Consider the following 18,008-nt stretch of genomic DNA (forward strand, 5'->3'; position numbering starts at 1 on the left):
GGCCTGCTCCATCAGGCCGAGGTTGTTGTCCGGCTTAGAAGCTGAACGTCTTGCCTGGCCAGACCTCTTAGTTTGTCACTTTGACTTATGAAAACTAGTCGGCTTAGAGAAAGTCTGTCCTTTAGCTCTTTCCTGAGGACGGAAGGACTGAAAAGAAACCTGCCTAGCTCTACTTTTTGACGTAGATGGCAGACCTGCTGACTTTGAAGCAGCCAGAGTAGTAATTATGTTATCCAACTCTGCTCCAAGAGTACCTTTCCATGAAAAGGTAAGACTTCCAGCGCCCTCTTTGATCCTTTATCAGCTTTCCAAGATCTTAACCAAAAGGCCGTGCGTGCTACTATGGATGCTGCTGTTGCCTTAGAATCTAAAATTCCAGCATCCACTGCAGCCCCTCCAGATAGGAGGTCGCTTCCCGTATGTGGGAGATATTTATCATCTGTTCTCTGGTAGCATTTGGTAGAGAGTTTACCAATGCATCAATCCATTCTTCAACAGCTTTAGCTACCCAGGCTCCAGCCATAGCTGGACGGGTAACGGCTCCAGATGATGAAAATATTGCCTTAAGATGGGCTTTTACCTAAGAAAAGACGCAGATGAAATAGGCAATGTAGCATTTCTGATTAAATGTGTTACATAAGCATTCACAGTAGGAGGTACCTCCCACTTAGCACTTACAGAAGGTGGGAACGGATACAGTTATTTTATTCTCTTATCTACATAAAATCACTTATCAGGGTTACCCCATGCTTCCTCAATAAGCTCAGTGAGCTGTTCAGACACAGGAAACTGCGTTTTGACCACCTTTCAGTGGTGATTAAATAGAATGTTCTTACTATGAGCGGTTCATCATCCTGCATATCTAGGACTGATTTAACTGCCCTCACCAAAGAAGTAACATCCACAGTAGATGGACGTTCCTCCTCCCCAGAAGTAGATCCTGGAGAGGAATCCTGTGTATCATCAGATTCCTCTAGACTAAACTAGAATGGCCATCAACGTTCTTTATTGAGAAATGCATATGAGGTGTAAACATATGTGGACACCCCATCCAAGGAGGCATTGTCGGAGTAGCCAAAAGATCCAACACCTGCATCATAACCTGGGATAAAGAGGCGATCCAAGATGGCTCTTGTCCAACAACAGGTAAAAAGGACTAGTAAGGTGGCGCTTTATAACCTACAACACACAAACCCTCCTTTATGTCCTGTGAGGACACATAAGTTGTACATGATTTACATAAAACCAGCACAGGTGGATCCCCCTCCTGTTTCCCTTTTATCTTTTGACATATTCAAAGTAAAGGCAAAATAGAAAATTATGTGACAGCCTTCACAAAATCTCAATGAATGTGAAGTACTCAGTTATAACTATCACTGTTATTTCTTTCTAACAGAAATAAAAAAATAGTATCATTCAGCAGCTAGCTAACAGTCACATACAATGCACATGTAATATAATTACTATTGTCTCCAAATCAACTACAGCAACGCAAAGGAATGGTAGGACATAGAGCACTGTATACCTTAACCAAAGGAGAGGTATACAGGGAGACTGACCCAGACCTTCCTGAGACCAACAGCTACTGGATGCACTGAGCGTGGACCATGAGCGTCTCATACACGTGGAGGGTATGTGCGGAGCAGCACAGACGCACGAAACCCTTCGTAGGGACTGCGTCTGTGTTGGTGGAGGAGCTGCCGGGGGAGCACCTCCATCCCCATAGCTGCATTAACCAGCCGGGTACACTGGCCTCGTGACAACAGATAGCGGCTGCTGCTGATCCCCAGGGCAGACGATAGAGCTCCGGCTGGTGTAGTAAGGACACGGACAATTCCTTGTCCTGACAGCAGCGGCTTCTGATGCGTGTCTGACACCAGCAGCAAGGACTGCCGCTCGTGATTCCCCATAAGCGAGTAATCGCCGAACCTGACCTCTCCGAGCAACCAGTGCAGTACGGATCGTAGCATTGCTGCTAGCTAAGCTCAGCTGCGACCCGCCGAAATCACCAGCACAATTGCTGATGTTGCGGCCTGGCGGAGGTAGATGGAGTCGCAGTACATGCGTCTTGATACAGACGCTTGGTACTGCCAACTCAAAAAAACATAAAATAAAAAGCTAAGGACTGCCTGAGCAGTCCCCTGTTATAGAGGTGCGTCTGATCCTGCCGCACAATACGAACAAACTCAAGTCCTATGGCTAGGGACAGGGTATATATGGAGGAGGACCCAGGGCATTCTGGGAGCCAAAGCTTTAACTGTTTGGTGCCTGGTCTTCCAACCAATATATCCCCCATGGTATTCAAAGAAAAAATGGTCCTTTGTTTTTCCATTTGGAGATACTGCGGAACATAGCTCAAGGGCATCTATGCAGCACATTGATACGCTATACCACAGGTTTTGAAACTTGGTCCTCAGGACCCCAAACAGTGCATGTTTTCCAGGTCTTCTCACAAATTCACAAGTGAATTAATTATCTTAATCTGAGGATCTTATAAAATGTGTCGGTGAGTAATGACTACACCTGTGCACCTGCTGGTGACCTGGAAAACGTGACCTGTGTGGGGTCCTGAGGACAGAGTTAAATGCAACAGCTCTTCTAGGCCATAGTGACCTGTAAAAGCTTGCTTCCCCACAGAGAGCAGTAATCTAATATCTTTCTCCACAGAGGAGATGAGGTTCAGCTAACAGATATTTACTCATTCCTTTCATCCTGCTTCCCGCAATCACATAACCCTTCTATTTTACTTCTCTTGTCAGGTCTGACTTTGAAAAGGGCACACGTTTATTCCAGGGATCTAAAAATAAGTAGTATCTTCACTGATTTATGTCCAGAATAATTATAAGAGTCACTTCTCTGCATTAAATTCAGACATGCCTTTTTGTTTTATTGGTATATAGCAAAGGAGAGGGACGTGTGTAGGCTTTTTCTCTCTACTTCAGCATTTGCTTGTGTGTATGCATACTTACAGATATAAAGTATAAATAAAAATGTTCTAACACAGGTGGGTTGTTAAGAGGAAAAAAAACCCTATAATAAAAATAGGACAGTTTGGAATCTGTATATTAGCATGCAAACATACATATTGTAAATAATCAATGAAGGATATATTTTTATGTATTCTGTATGTGTTGTACATAGTGTGTATGTAAAGATGTGTCCTTATACATCTTTGCTGCAGTCACACTAAAAAGTACTTCTCGGAACTCCAGGTCCTGTGAGACTGTAGCGCCAGGTGCCTTTTTTGCTTCTGCTTTAGCCTAAAATGTGTCTGTCTCAATGCAATGCAACTGGGTCGCACCAGCAGACTGTGCTAATTAATTTTAAATGTGAAATTTGTATTTGTGTGCTACAGAGTCTAAATCTGTGTACGAAGTGCTGCAATGTAGCGGCCGCAGCTTTTTTTTCATTCCAGCTTCCGTTGTGGTAGATATACAAACTCAGGTGCACACAGATATACAAGTGTCGCATATCAAATTAATCAGCACATATATCAAATTAATCAGCACATAGTTGTGTCCTAGTCACATCACATTGCGACTTGGGTGTTTTTTTTACCGAAAATACATCTAACGCTAGCAGAGTACAGGGCCGGCTCCAGGGTTCTGAGCACCCTGTGCCGGCTCTTGAGTGAGCGCCCAAACCGGGGGGGCGTGGCCTAGTTACCATGCCTCCAAATAACGTCAGGCTGGGGGTAAAGCCCAGCACTCCGTCACTGGCTGGGCTTCCCCCAGCCCTTTCCTGTCAGTGAATGGTTGCCGCGCGCATGTGTGCGGCATCCATTCACACTCTGGGGGTCCAGCACAGCTGCGGTGGAGGGGGTCCCCAGCCTCCCGATTTGACCACCCACGGGCCACTTCGCTGAAATCTGGATGCTGGGGAGGGATGCCGCCCTCCTATGGGTGGCGCCCCTGTGCGACCGCACTGGTCGAACACTCCTAGAGCCGGCCCTGGCAGAGTAGCACGGGACCTGGCGGCCTTACTTACGACAGGCAAGTCGTGCTGCATGACTATTGATGCTAGATGTATGAGAACACATCTGTAAACCTAAACCCATCAGCCATAACATTAAAACCACCACTCTAATATTGTGTAGGTCCCCTTCGTACCTCCAAAACCGCTTTGACCTGTCAAGGCATGAACTGTACAAGACCTTTTGAAGGTGTTCTGTGGTATCTAACACCAAGACCTTAGCAACAGATCCTTTAAGTCCTTTAAGTTGCGAGGTGGAGCCTACCTGCCTCAGACCTTTCTTTGTAGCATCTATAGATCCAGGGAATTTGAAGGTCAAGTCAACACCTTGAATTCTTTGTCATGTTCCTCAAACCATTCCTGAACAATTTTTTGCAGTGTGGCAGGACACATTATCCTGCTGAAAGTGGCCACTGATATCAGGGAATACAGTTGCCATGAATGGGGTGTACTTGGTCTGCAACAATGTTTAGGTAGGAGGTACGTGTCAAAAGTAACAACCATGTGAATTGCAGGACCCAGCATAACATTGCCCAGATCATCACACTGCTTCTGCCGTCTTTCCTTCTTCCAGTAGAGCATTCTGGTGCCGTTTTCCCCCAGATAAACAACACACACGCACCCAGCTGTCCATATGATGTAAAAACTTGTTTAATCAGACCAGGCCACCTTATTTCATTGCTCCATGGTTCAATCCTGATGCTCAAGTGCCATTGTAGCCAAATAGATATCCAAGAAGGTGGCACTCAGACTTCCAATCAAAGTGAAAAAAACTCCAGTTTATTAGGTCGAGGTTTCGGTAGTCGAACCTCCTTTTTCAAGACACTGACATACAATGAAACATTGCAAACTTATATGCCTGACACCACAGCGTGTTTCCTCCTCCCCACAAATCCAAGATGCGAGCCACGCTTCCGGTGACCCACGGAGACGCTGCAAAAATGAAGCGTCTCAGTAGATGTCACCAGAAAGTGCCCCTGACGTCTGCACCAATGATAGTCTGGGAGGAATATCACCATGGCAACCCGACAAACAACGTGAGCCTATGCAAACAAACCACAGACCCACAGGTTTCCATTTTGGAATAAGGCTGTAACATAACAAAATGTGGAAAAAGTGAAGCGCTGTGAATACTTTCCGGATGCACTGTGTATGTCTGTAGCCACGGCAAACGAAAGCGTAAGTCGAGTGCCAAGAAGTGACATCAGACCTGCGGCCCGTTGCCATGGTCACACAATATGTATTTATTTTATATAAATAAAATTCTCTATCTATTTATCTCCATATATATATATATATATATATATATATATATGTATATATATATACATACATACACAATTATGTGACGTTTACTCTATAACATGTAGTTTAAGCTTCTACATTTTTACAATTACACAAATAATCCCTTTCATTCTCCCCACAACAAATTACTTCTCATATTACCTATTCCCCTATGACTGTAAAATCTCTAGGATGCCTGAAGGAGCTCATTGCTGTGCACTACCACACACCAACCCAGTCTCTCATCCACAAGCGAAACCCCCCAAATGAAAATATTTTCCTAATATGCCATAATTTTCGCCATGCTTTGTAACTGACTCGTTCTCATTCCAAATTTTTTTCTAAGCCGTTTTATCTTTATATTGATTCTGGATCACTGATTTAATGCCAGTATGTTCCACAATGCTTTACAAGGATTTCTTTCCAGATTTTAAAATGTACATTGAAGGAATTTGGCATTGGATAATCTGGCACAGTTGGCATAAATAGGAATGACTCCATCTTGAGCTGTAATGCAGAATAATAGATTAGAATATTGGCTAAAACTATACAAACTTAGGCAGTAATTTAGTTGCATTTTTTTATTATTAAACATATATTCAAATTTCAAATGTTCTGTGGCGGGTTTTAGCTTCTGAAAGGAGTCATTTTCATGGTCTACACCTTTGAGTAACCTTCTGTGGCTCATTATTGCATCATGCAGTTAAGACATTGGAAGTCTTAAATAGCATCATGCTTTACAGTACTATTGAAAAAGAGCTCAACCCCTTTGAAATATTTAAAACTGTAAAACCCATGCAAATATCAAGCCATGTGTTTGTTTTTTATTTATATATTCTGTTTTTATTAAGATATGCGAATAAACATAAGCACACACCTGTAGTAAAATATAACAGAACTTGCTCAAAAAAAATCCAAAAATCTCAATAAAACCAAAGATGTATTGCATGTCAAATAGAGAATATTTATTTGAAAAAAAACAGAAGGAAAGCCAAAGAGAGATAAATGGGAGAGTGAGGGATAGGGTAGGGAAGGGATCATCCCATATGGGAAAAGTAAATAAATGGTAATTACTTTCTGAGTGTCATGAGTTACGTGGTAGGTGGGGTAGAGGACATATTTTTAAAGTCATCTGAGGAGTTATATTACAACCAGTGGAACCAGGTACTGGTAAAGTCAGAATGCTTGTCCGAAGAGGAACTTAAAAATATCTTCCATTAACCTAAAGTAATCAAGCTTTTGGAACCAATCTTTGCGTGTCTGGGGTTTAGTAGGTTTCCAAAATATTGGAATAAGGTGGCGAATCAGAAATTTCTTGAACGTGGCCACTGGGATTGAAGAGTGGTTAAGTAGCCAAAATATGTTTGGTTTTGTTCAACTTGGTCTGTGGGAGGAGCCCTATGAAGTAAATGGACACATTCATTGATATTCAACTTGTGAGGGAGTTTATCCCAGATATATTGGTTCTCCCATGTGGTTGGGTCAATTGAAGCCAAGATGTTTTTGTTTAGCACAGACATTGTATTCCTGTAAGGTTCATCTTGTATGTTTGAGCAAAGCCTGCAGTGTTTCACCATAGTTCAATGTTTAAGATAAATGGGATGGTTTTGGTGTCAATTTATTTAACCCTTTTGCCAGACACTGATATCACTAGAATTGACTTAGTAAGTGCTCTGTCGTGTCTCTTTTAATGTGATTCTTTAACCTTCCTCGTAGCATTAAGCTGCATGCTATAAATTACTACTATTCCTATAATTGTTTTCATTTTGAGCTGTCACCTTGTGTCAGAAGTGAATTTGTTCTTTCCATAGACAAGCATCCGACAGCTTAAACTAGAGTCGAGCCGTTCAGTTTTACTCTGCTCTTTTTTTGCCAAATTGGCATAAGTTTAGATTTATCTTATTGGCTATCCAAAAGCCGGATTGCCAATTAGATTAGTTCAGGGACGTGCGTTGAGGTCAATGAATGGAGAGGCGCTGGCTAGTATCAGAGCCAGATTTACACACACAAATATGAACCTGTCCCACATGCATAAATCTTCCCCCCCTCCACACACACACACACACACACACACACACACACACACACACACACACACACACACACACACACAGACTCCCCGTAGCACAGATCCCACATAGCTCCCACTAGCACAGAAGATCCCCCCACAGCACAAGATTTCCCCCTAGCAGTACACCCACCACCCCTGTTTCTCCTTTGTGTGTTTCCTCTGTCTGCATATGCCAATTTTCTTCCCTCCTCAGTGCTGCTGCTGAGGTGTCCACAGTGAGGCATGCCTCCATTAGCTCTTTTTCTCAGTGTTTTATTTTTCTGCTTTGTGGCCCAGCCCCCAGCTCAAGTCAGTGTCTGAGCTTATCAGAGGTGAGTCTGAGCTCTTACTGCCTCATCTCTTGTCTCTCTCTGTATTTCCGGGGGGTGCTGCAGTTTTGGTGAGTTTTGCCTATAAAAACAATCAGAATAATACACAGAAGATATATATAAGTTATAAATATCATCTTTGTATTACTTTAATCATTTTTATAGTCAAAACTCTGCAGACTGATGGGGAGTATGACAGCGGGGGCTCTGCCTACCCTGACTGCATGTCCCTGGATGTGTTTTACGGTTCCAAATTTAACCAAGCCAAAACCGAACCATTCATCTCTAGCTTAAACTGGAACAGTGATCCACTAACGTTGTTGCTGGCTGTTCAAAAACTATTTAAATGTTCATAATCTGCTTAAAATCTCCCATGAGAACTCAGTTTTTCAGTTGTATAAAGCAACAAAATTATATTAAATGCATGTTAGTGTCCTCTGTAAACATTTCTCACGTTAAGCTTACAGTCTTAAGTTTTCAACCTGTTTTACATGTAGCTAAATGGGGTACCTCAGACTTTCAAAGGGTATCACTGTATGTTATACAAAAATGACTATTCATTAATTAGTTATAATCTACAAAGCTAATTGGAAGGGGCATCTTAAAATGTGATTGTAGAAGGTGTGGAGGGTATTTAATATAAATACACTTCAGGTGTTACTCAATAAGCATTTACCATCAAGTAAGTGATGAGGTACAGTACAAGGGGTTTGCTTTTCTTTTTCATCATGTGCTGAGCTACTATGGCACTAATGCATTCCATCATGAATATCTGCCCTTTTTATATGCAGAACCCACAATGTAGGTTTTCGTAGTGTGCCCGATCACACCCATAATTACATCTGTAAATGTGGGCTCACTCACATATGAAAGAGGAGTGTCCCCGCTTTCAAACGATGTAGCTCCCTAAGCAGCTATTGTCCGGTGATCACCAGACAATATCAATTGGCGCTATTTAAAAAATATCTACCCCATACTTACCTGCACACACATGGGGGCACCCTGTCTTGAAATAGGGGAGACTCCTCTTTTAAATTATGTGCCCTCTTAGTAGTTATTGTCTGGTGATCACCACCAAAATAGTACAGAAAAAATAAAAATTTCCACAGATGGGTGATCTCAAGCCCTTATATATCCCATCTTGTACCAAGTACCAACGAAAAAAAAAAAATGATCCCTCATTTAGGGCTCTATTAACTACAATCCGCATATTGAATGCGGATTGTAGTGTGATATTACCGAGTGAATTCGCATTGCGAATTCAGGCAATATCACAGGGATTTACTATAAATCCCTTGCAGGGACAGAGCTTGCGATAAAGCTCTGTCCCTGCGGATCCCATCCGCACTCTAGTCGCGGTATTTTCGGAAAAAATACCGCGACTAAGAGCCCGCGCATGCGCCGACCGACCGCCGCTACTACCCCCCCCCGACGCTAAGCCCCACCCCCGGCGCTAAGCACCGCCCCCCGCGATCGTGGACCCCTCGCGAACCCCCCTCCCCCCCCCGCGACCCCCCCCTCCCTTCATTACACTTACCTGCATCCTCCTGGCCTCCGGTGATCTTCTCCGGGCTTCCCGATCAGGTGATCTCCCATACTGCACTGGGACCCGATCACCTGATGACCGGGCCCCAGTGCACTGTGGGAGACCAGCTGACCGGAGAGGAGCCATCACCGGAGGCCCGATCACCGGTCCCTGGATTCAGGTAAGGAAAAAAATAATTTTTAATTTTTTTTTCTTTTTTTTACAGCAATCGGCTTGCGGTCTACTTAGACCACATAGCTGATTACTGGTACCGGCTCCCGCCTCTGCTCTCCCCGTTAGAGCAGAGTGGGAGCCCGGTAACCGGGGGAGACCCTGGATAACGCCACCTCCAGGTGGCGTTATTATCACAGGGCTTCCCCCGGTATTTTTTTACAATTTATTTTTAGTAACTTGCACACAGATCACATTTCCCATTACAGTTATGGGAAATGCGATCTGCTTTACTAAAAATAAGTGATACTGGGGGTTGGAGTAGAATTTTACTAATTCTACTCCAATTGCCCTGTAATAACTACAGGTGAAACTAAAATAATGTGAAAAGGGTGTGAAAACACCCTTTTTCACTTTATTTTAGTAAAAATAATGTTAATAAATAGAGCACATAATGTGGTAGGTTGTCTAGTCTTTAAAATGGTAGGCCTTGGTGGGCTACCATATTTTGCCTAGTATTTAATCTTAGTGAAAAAGAAAAATTCATATTCAATTAAAGTGCAGATTTTTATTTATTTTTTTCAAAACCCATACATACAGTAGAATCCTGCTTTTTGCTATTGTGGAAAGGTAGGTTATTGAAACAAGAACCACAAATAGAAAGGGAAAAAAATGCACATTTGCTTTAGGTTCCCTTCATTTCTACGTTGGTCATTTGGGTAAAAAAAAAAAAAAATGAATGAGTAAAAAAAAAACTAATGGTATTTTCTGAAAATACAAAATCTTCTGAAAAAAAACAAGGTATGATTTCTCCCTCCTCACCTCCCCTCCACACTCTGCCCTTGACTTCGCAACCCACTTCATATCTAAATTTTAATCCAGAACATATGTAGTATGGCCCTATATCTTTATCAGAATATAAAAATATCAAGTTAAATTGGGTAGATTTCATGTTAAAGGTTCATTTTCAAAGGAAAGAAGTGAAAACTGTCCCGATATTAGAGATGCAATCTAAAACGGACTTTGTTTATCCTCCTTTTCTTTCCTTGATATTTATGTATTACAAAGGAGCAATTTTTTATTTTTTTTTTTGTTCTGAATCCGTTAAAATTGTATGGTGGCTATATGATTCCATTTTGAGGCTGACGCTAGTACAGGGTTTATCAAGCTTGGGTATTTTTACTCCCAGAAAGAGATCCATCAGTTTGATGCAGGGGTTCGGCCACAGTCTGTTTCTTTTATACATTTATAGATTATTAAGTTTACTTGTTAAAGCTGCTGTTTTGAATACAAAGTAATTATTTGTTTTAGCTATAACATTTCCATAATGTAACTATGTATTTTACAAATTAGTGCTGTTCTTTACTTTGTTACTGGAGTTTGCATGTTCTATCTGTATTTACTTTGGTGTCCTCCAACACACTCCAAAGACATACAGGTAAAGTAATTGGCTTGTGACGAAGGGAATGCAGTTAAAATCCCGGCTGTCAGGAAGCTGGCACTCAGAATGCCTGTGCCATAATCCCAACAGTAAGTATTAGGGATGGGAAAGGGGGTTAGTTTTAGGCATTAGGGGAGGAGTTTAGGGTGCAGCTAGGGAGTGGTAGGGTTAAGATACTTACTTATCCTAACCCTGTCGGGATGCCGGCATCGGGATTCTCACCTCCGGGATCCTGTACTCAACCCGTGACAAAGATTAAACCCAAGTATGTAGTAGGGAATATAGATTGTAAACGATACTTCAACAGGCCTGGTGTGAATGAATCAATTACTTTGACCTCTCTTGTGAACAGTCAAATCTGTAGAGGACGCTATGCAAAAGGTTTCTTTGATGACAGAACATACCTACTGATGCTGTAAACCTTTCCTTCCTGAACAATAGCAACCCAATAAAGTATTTATCTTTCAATATGTATAATTGGGCACTGGTGGAAGTCCACACATCAGGTCTTTTTGGTTATCACTAATAAAAGCCACTTCACATGGCTAGAATGGTCATGCCATTCGTTATAACGAACTGAAAATCAGAAATATTAAGATGGTATTTTCTTCTACTCTCAGCTAGTTAATTAACCCTTATGTTATAGCTTATACAAGAGGTTCCCAAACGCGGTCCTCAAGGCTCCCCAACAGTTCAGGTTTTAGAGATATCCATGGTTGAGCACATGTGACTTAATTAGTACCTCAGTCCATTTGATTTAACCACTTGTGCTCAACCATGGATATCTCTAAAATATGAACTGTTGGGGGGAGCCTTGAGGACCGTGTTTGGGAACCTCTGGCTTATACAAAAACAAATAACTATCCTTTCAAACATTTCTCAGTACCTTGTAAGTGAAACCACGATCATAGCACGTTGCAAGCATACATATTTAAATTGTAAATTAATCAATTGCATATTTTCTGAAATGTAATATTGCCTTTATGAAAACTATATATCAAAATCATCTGATGAAGCTTTATTAAAATGTGTTCGCTCTTGAGTTAAGTCTAGCACAGAAAGTAATGTCAACGCTTTTGGTTGGCTGGGACATAGCCAGACTCTGGCACTGGGAGCCCAAGAAATGAGCCACAAGCACAACAGTGCCATTGGTTTGTTTTTTTCGTTTCAATTTTTTTTTTATATTAACAGTTATATTGCTATATCGTAATAAAAAAAAAAATATGTGCTATACTTATAAAACTTTCCCATTGTTTGTTAGTGTGCGGATGACAGGAACCACTCTGAATGTGTTCAACTTGATTTTGGGAGCAGATTTCTGGTCTTTCAATATCCAGGCAATGATTAGGCATTCTGCCCAGTTCTAGGGATTCAGATGAAACTTTAGTATGTGACCAAATTTCACACTTGATTTTGGAAATTCCTGGCTAAAACTAGTTTTCTGAAAGCAATCTAAGTACATATACATTTGTTCTAAACGTGTTTCACTCCTATCCTAGGTGATTCATAAACACTTTTACTTGAAACGAGCCGAGATCATGGCTCAGTGTGAGGACTGGATTGTAGATATTCAGCAGTTTAGCAGCGACAAACGTGTCGGTAGGACGATGTCTCACCATGCAGCAGCTTTAAAGGTAAGAAATTCATTTTCTTTAAAAGAAAAAAAATACTGTTAAAAATCATAAAAACCCTGCTTTTAACATTTGTGGCCTCAAACAGATGACTCTACAATTATGAAATACCATTTTCTGTTGTCCATTACCGTCTTTTCTCATTTAGATAAGAAATTAAGATGTTATAGCCAGTAGAGAGCATACAGATGATAGATAAAAAATTTTGTATGGTTTTGACGTATATTATCTTCATCTCATACATTTCATTGTAATATGTAGCAATGACTTAATGGAATAATCCAGACATCTTCATACATTTTGCTTGCTAGAAAAGTGAATTGGCTTATAGTAATAGTTAGCGGTAGTCACTCTGCGTGATCAGCATAGCCTACCTATCCCTGGGGTTCCACCGAAAACCTTTTGTGTGCACAGCGACTTCCATACAGCGCTGTGTTCAGGGGCTCTGGAGAGAGAGAGCAGTTTATTACAATGACGTTGCTGACCATACTCTTCCTTCTGCTTTGTGCGCAGCGACATACGGCTCAGCTCCGAGAAGAGCTCTTAAAGCTCCAGTGCCCTGAAGGCTTGGACCCAGATGCTGATGAGTCTACAGAAAAATGCCTTGCTACAGCAAGCTGCGAGGAGGCTTCACTGCACGAACAGGTCAAACCCAGCAGCAGTAAAGACAACCCTGGTGACTTCAAATTCTGAGCTGCAACGGCATGGACTTTTACACACAGGCTTTGAAGCACAGCCAAATATGTCCATATTTGTATGTAAGAAGCTAATTATGTAATAGTTAAAGAAGCTAAAACAATTCTATGCCCTTAAGGATATACAGTTTAATTCAAGATGATCTTTTACCTGTAAAAGAGTGTAAACTTTTTTGTGCTTTTATTTTTTCAATTGTGAGAACCACTGATTTTGGAATGTTTAGCAAAATGTAAACAAGAAAATGGAGAAATCACTGAAATAAGGGAAAAGTTCCTTAAGAAAAGAATGTTTACTGAAATGTTTTTCATTTCTTTTTCCTGTGTGTTTTTTTTTTTTTTTTATTACCGATGGAGTGAGGGCGTTGTAACAAAGAATATATATTAGTCATTCTTATTACTATAACTATTTAAAGACTGCAAATTTTCACAAAATTTGATAGATTTTGGCCATATCTTCATTCTCATCTTTGATTTCTACAGAAAACTTCTGCATTCTTCAATAAACTTTAAACAGACATGCTCCCTATGAAATGAATTGCTGGTACATTTTTCTTTTTTTTTTACAAAAAAAAAAAGAATAAATCTACAATCGGAACATCATATAACTGGAGACTTGCTCTTGTAAGACTGAATTTATTGCAGTCCGATTCATTTGATGCACCTAAAATAAATGGACCTGGTTTTACCTTCCGCTCCTGTGCAACTGTAGCTTCATCCATTTTTTTTATTTGCGTTGTGAATGTGTTGCCAGATTCCTATAGATAACAGAACATTTAGCTTATGGACTTCACCAATGGATTTGTTCCCTATTAAATGTTAAATGCCTGTAAACATCTATTTGATTGCAAATGGAGGATTATTGTTCACATTTTGCACTAATAAGATTTAAAATGCATTTGACTGACACATTGCGGAGGCAGCCATTTTGTACTCAGCTACTACCGTGTTTCCCCGATAATAAGACACTTATTTTTTTTTTTGTTCAAAAAAATACCATAGGGCTTGTTTTCGGGATAGGTCTTATTTTAATTAACATTGACAGCAGTGCCCCTTATGCAGGCCCCCTTGTAGAAGTGCCCCTTATGCAGGCCCCTCCTTGCAGGCACCCTTGTAGCAGTGTCCCTTAAGCAGCCTCCCTTGTACGGTAGCAGTGCCGCTTATGCAGGCCCCCCCCCTTTAGCAGTGTCCCCTATGCAACCTCCCTTACTGCAGTGCAAGCCCCCCTGTAATTGATCCCCCACCCACCAGTACGGTACTTACCTGCCTCGCCGCCGTCCGGGATGTCATGACGTCACCCGTGCACTGCGTGACTGGGAACGCTGGTCTCTGCAGCGTTCCCAGCTCAAAATTAGCTTTTGGTAGGTCTTATTTTTGGGGTAGGGCTTAATTTGGACCGGGTTACAAAAGTAAGGGTAGGGCTTATTTTCGGGGCAGGTCTTATTATCGGGGAAACACGGTACTTGCTAAAAATGCGGCCTGTGAGTTTATTTAGATCCAAGTGAATTCACCGGGTCCATGTTCATGATTGTCTCAGCCATGAATATTGCTGCCTCTGCCATATGTAGACACTGAATGCGCTGTAAAATTTGCTCCATGTGGGTTTTGCATCTGTTTCCATCAAAGATCTTATAATAGAAGGTAAAATCAGTAGATGTTACAAGATACAATATGGAGATGGCTGTGTGGTTTTTATTTATTGGCCCCCTTGCCCTATGATACTAGGCTGTGAAGAAGTTCCCTTGTGGTCCTGATAACATGGAGTAATGTAGCCTTTCCTGGTATCTGACATGAAAGCATGAGTATGTAGTGTGCACACAGCCAAACGCACTAAGAATCAATAATTGTATGATGAAGGGGAGAACTAGTCAGGGATTGATTATCCAGCTGTGTCAATGTATTACACTGTATTTCATGCAGTTTCATGTACTTTAGGTTTAATGCAGAAGTACATATAGGAAACTTTGTAGGAACATGGGAGCTTACAGTGTATAATTGCAGCTGGCCTGTGTTGGATTTCTATATAACATTCTGGTAATCTTTAGAATAGGTGAAATGTATAAGTTCATCAGGTAACTAAAATTAAATAGGAAAACTGCTAAGCATTATTTGCATATTAAAAGCAGTGTTACAAGTGCAGCATGATTGACTGATTTAATCTGCCATCACCTAGATGTAGTTAATAGACTGGCGGACGCGATGCCACCGGTCTAAATCCCGACTATGCATGCCCGACACAGGACTTAAGATAGGCGTCGAAATACCGACGCCTATCTGAATCGCGAAGCCCGACCCCTGCCATCCCGATCGTCAAGAGCCAGGTAAGCATACTACTTAGCCTGGGGATGGGGGGGGGGGGGGGGTTAGGTTTAGTGACCCCCAGGGGGACTTAGGGATAGGCTTAGGGGAGGGGAGTTTTAGGCTTAGGCACCACTAAAGGAGGGTTAGGGGGTGGAGAAGGGAGGGTTAGGGTACTTACCATCCGGCGTTGGGATATACTACTGTCGGGCTGCCGTAGTCTGCTATTTCAGTCCCATTCCGCCATCACCACCACCTGTGATAGTGAATTACATAGCAAATATAAATGCAGAGAAAATAATTTATTATGAAACTGCTTTTCCCACATCCCGGTTTGGTTACCCATTGTCAACCTTTTGTTTCTAGCTTGTCACTAGTGCAGTGTTAAAACACATTTAGGTGGAATAACATGAGATATGTAAAATAGGCAAATGTCAGTTACTAGCATTCCTCCAATGCGATGGGAAACTCGTGTGGGAGAGACCCTGACAAACCTGCATTATGGAAGAACACAGATGGAAGATTAACATATCAAACAAGATATTAGTATATTACATAATCTCAGATTGTAGACCACTCTATGAAAAAAATATATATAGATATATAGTAGCGTGTGACGGCGGCACTCCAGGTCTTGTTAGATAAACATATTCTCCTTGACAAAGGTTAATAAAACCGAGATGTTGGACTAAACTGTTCTTTGCTAACAGTATCATTTGATAATCTAACAAGACCTGGAGTGTTGCCGTCACACACTACTGTATACTATTTATTTAGGAGGGCATCCAGGCGGTTTCGCCACTTGCTATACTTGAGTGCCAGTCCATTTGTTAGATATATATATATATATATATATATCTATCTATCTCATACTGACTTTTCAGGACTTCTTGACAGGAGCAGCCAGATAGGAGCTGCTGCTCTCAGCTTCGGGGGGCGGGGCCAGACTACAGCTGTCATTAGGCCCAACCCCTTTACAGGAAAAGCCTACAATTTTTGGGTCCGTGATTCATGATGCATTTAGCCCCGCCCCCTCCCTACGGACCCACAAATTTATTAAAGAATCTCCTTATCGTTCCCCACTTAACTAGGAAGTGGGTGGGATGTGGGAGATATGCCTACTTTTTCAGGGGTGCGGGGGCTACCCTGAAAAAGCGGGAGCACCCCGGGAGAGTAGGCAAGTATGAAATAGATAGAGATTTATATATATATATATATATATATATATATATATATATATACACACACACACACTATTTTGTTTATTTATGTATACCTTAATCAAGAAGAAAAGTCACTAATAAACCTGGACAGATGGACATAACACTGGGCTTTCCCTTATTCTTCTGTGTTATATACAGTGCTTCTACTGTCCTTTTTCACATTCCTCCAGAGCTGCTTAATTCATGTACTTTCACCCTGCAGCAGCAGTACAAGGACAGAGAAAGTATTCCGATGTTCTTGGTTTATGGCGCAGACATCTGACCAGTGAGCTCCTTCCTGAATATTATGAGAACGATATAGCTCTTTAAGATATAACTTAATTACCCTTACCTGAAATTTAAAACTACTAAGGCCATGTGTTTTTTTTTCTTTTTAACACTTTGAATTTATTAAAGTTGAAACCTATTTTGAATTTCTTTATGTATCGCCATATTCAATACCAGTGTTACCATCTTCCAAAGAAACTAAGATCCAATTTTATATTCATGGTAAGCATAAATATCAACAATAATTACAGCAAATTATTTAGCAAATATTAAAGTAATACTACAGAAATTTTTCATAAATTAATCAATGTATGACCCACATTGTGTGTGGTGTTTCCAGAACTTAATTTCTGTTTTAAAAACAAGTGCAGCGTACTATGCTTGGGAAAAAGTGTGATCATGGAGAAGACGTGACTAATGAATGCTTAAGTGCTGGCCTTCTTTCATTGCTTGCAGGTCACCCTTCTTCCTCTATTGCTTTGTAGAATAGCACAACGGGAAGTTGGGACAATGTACTGGCTGTGCAAGACTGTCTCAAAATGTTCCATTCCCTGTAATTTCTCAACCACCCCCTCACCGCTGCTTGATCACAATACACAAAACTTATGAAAGCTAAGTTTACAGTTTTGTACCCGCAGTACATTTTGTTATCCATTCCATATATATGGACATATCGTGCAGACCCCTTTTGCTGTCTATACATGTCATTGTGCCCTGCGTTTTCACATCTTTCATCCTCCAGAGATAGCAGCTTGTTCAGTGTTACTCAATGACAGGTTAACCTAATATGTCTAACCAGAACAAACATGAGCCTGAATAAGCAAATCTACAGTAAAAATATGGAGAATGTTCATCTTCTATACAGTAGGAATTGTACCTGGCTGTACATCTTCCCTCCAATTCCCCCTCTTCATTCTGGTGCTTGCAGTTAATGTTTCAACACATAAAAGTAAAGGAACCACAGATTAAGCCCAGACTATTTCTATAATAATACATGGCGGTAATGGTTTGAAAAGGGAAGCATTGCCCATTGGTCACCATATTTGAGTTGATAATAGAAATGTAGTAATTAACATTTATTTATATAGCCTTAGCGGCGGTGAGTATCGGTAAGCCCCCCCCCCC

The 18,008-nt window shown here is 41.1% G+C and overlaps 1 protein-coding gene across 11 annotated transcripts in view; it reads left to right on the forward strand.

Annotated features, from left to right (window-relative positions):
* Nucleotides 1–13,788, forward strand: part of BIRC6 (baculoviral IAP repeat containing 6) — a 403,615-nt gene extending 389,827 nt beyond the window's left edge. For all 11 annotated transcript variants that reach the window (XM_088474413.1, XM_088474414.1, XM_088474417.1 and 8 more), the window contains 2 exons: nucleotides 12,272–12,406; nucleotides 12,917–13,788. In XM_088474413.1, coding sequence (XP_088330539.1) covers nucleotides 12,272–12,406; nucleotides 12,917–13,096 — 315 coding nt within the window. In that variant the 3' untranslated portion in view covers nucleotides 13,097–13,788. The remainder of the gene's footprint in view (nucleotides 1–12,271; nucleotides 12,407–12,916) is intronic.
* The last annotated feature ends 4,220 nt before the right edge of the window (nucleotides 13,789–18,008 follow it).

The sequence above is a fragment of the Taudactylus pleione genome, unplaced genomic scaffold (assembly GCF_031769625.1).
Source record: "Taudactylus pleione unplaced genomic scaffold, aTauple2 ptg000154l, whole genome shotgun sequence".
NCBI lineage: Eukaryota > Metazoa > Chordata > Amphibia > Anura > Myobatrachidae > Taudactylus > Taudactylus pleione.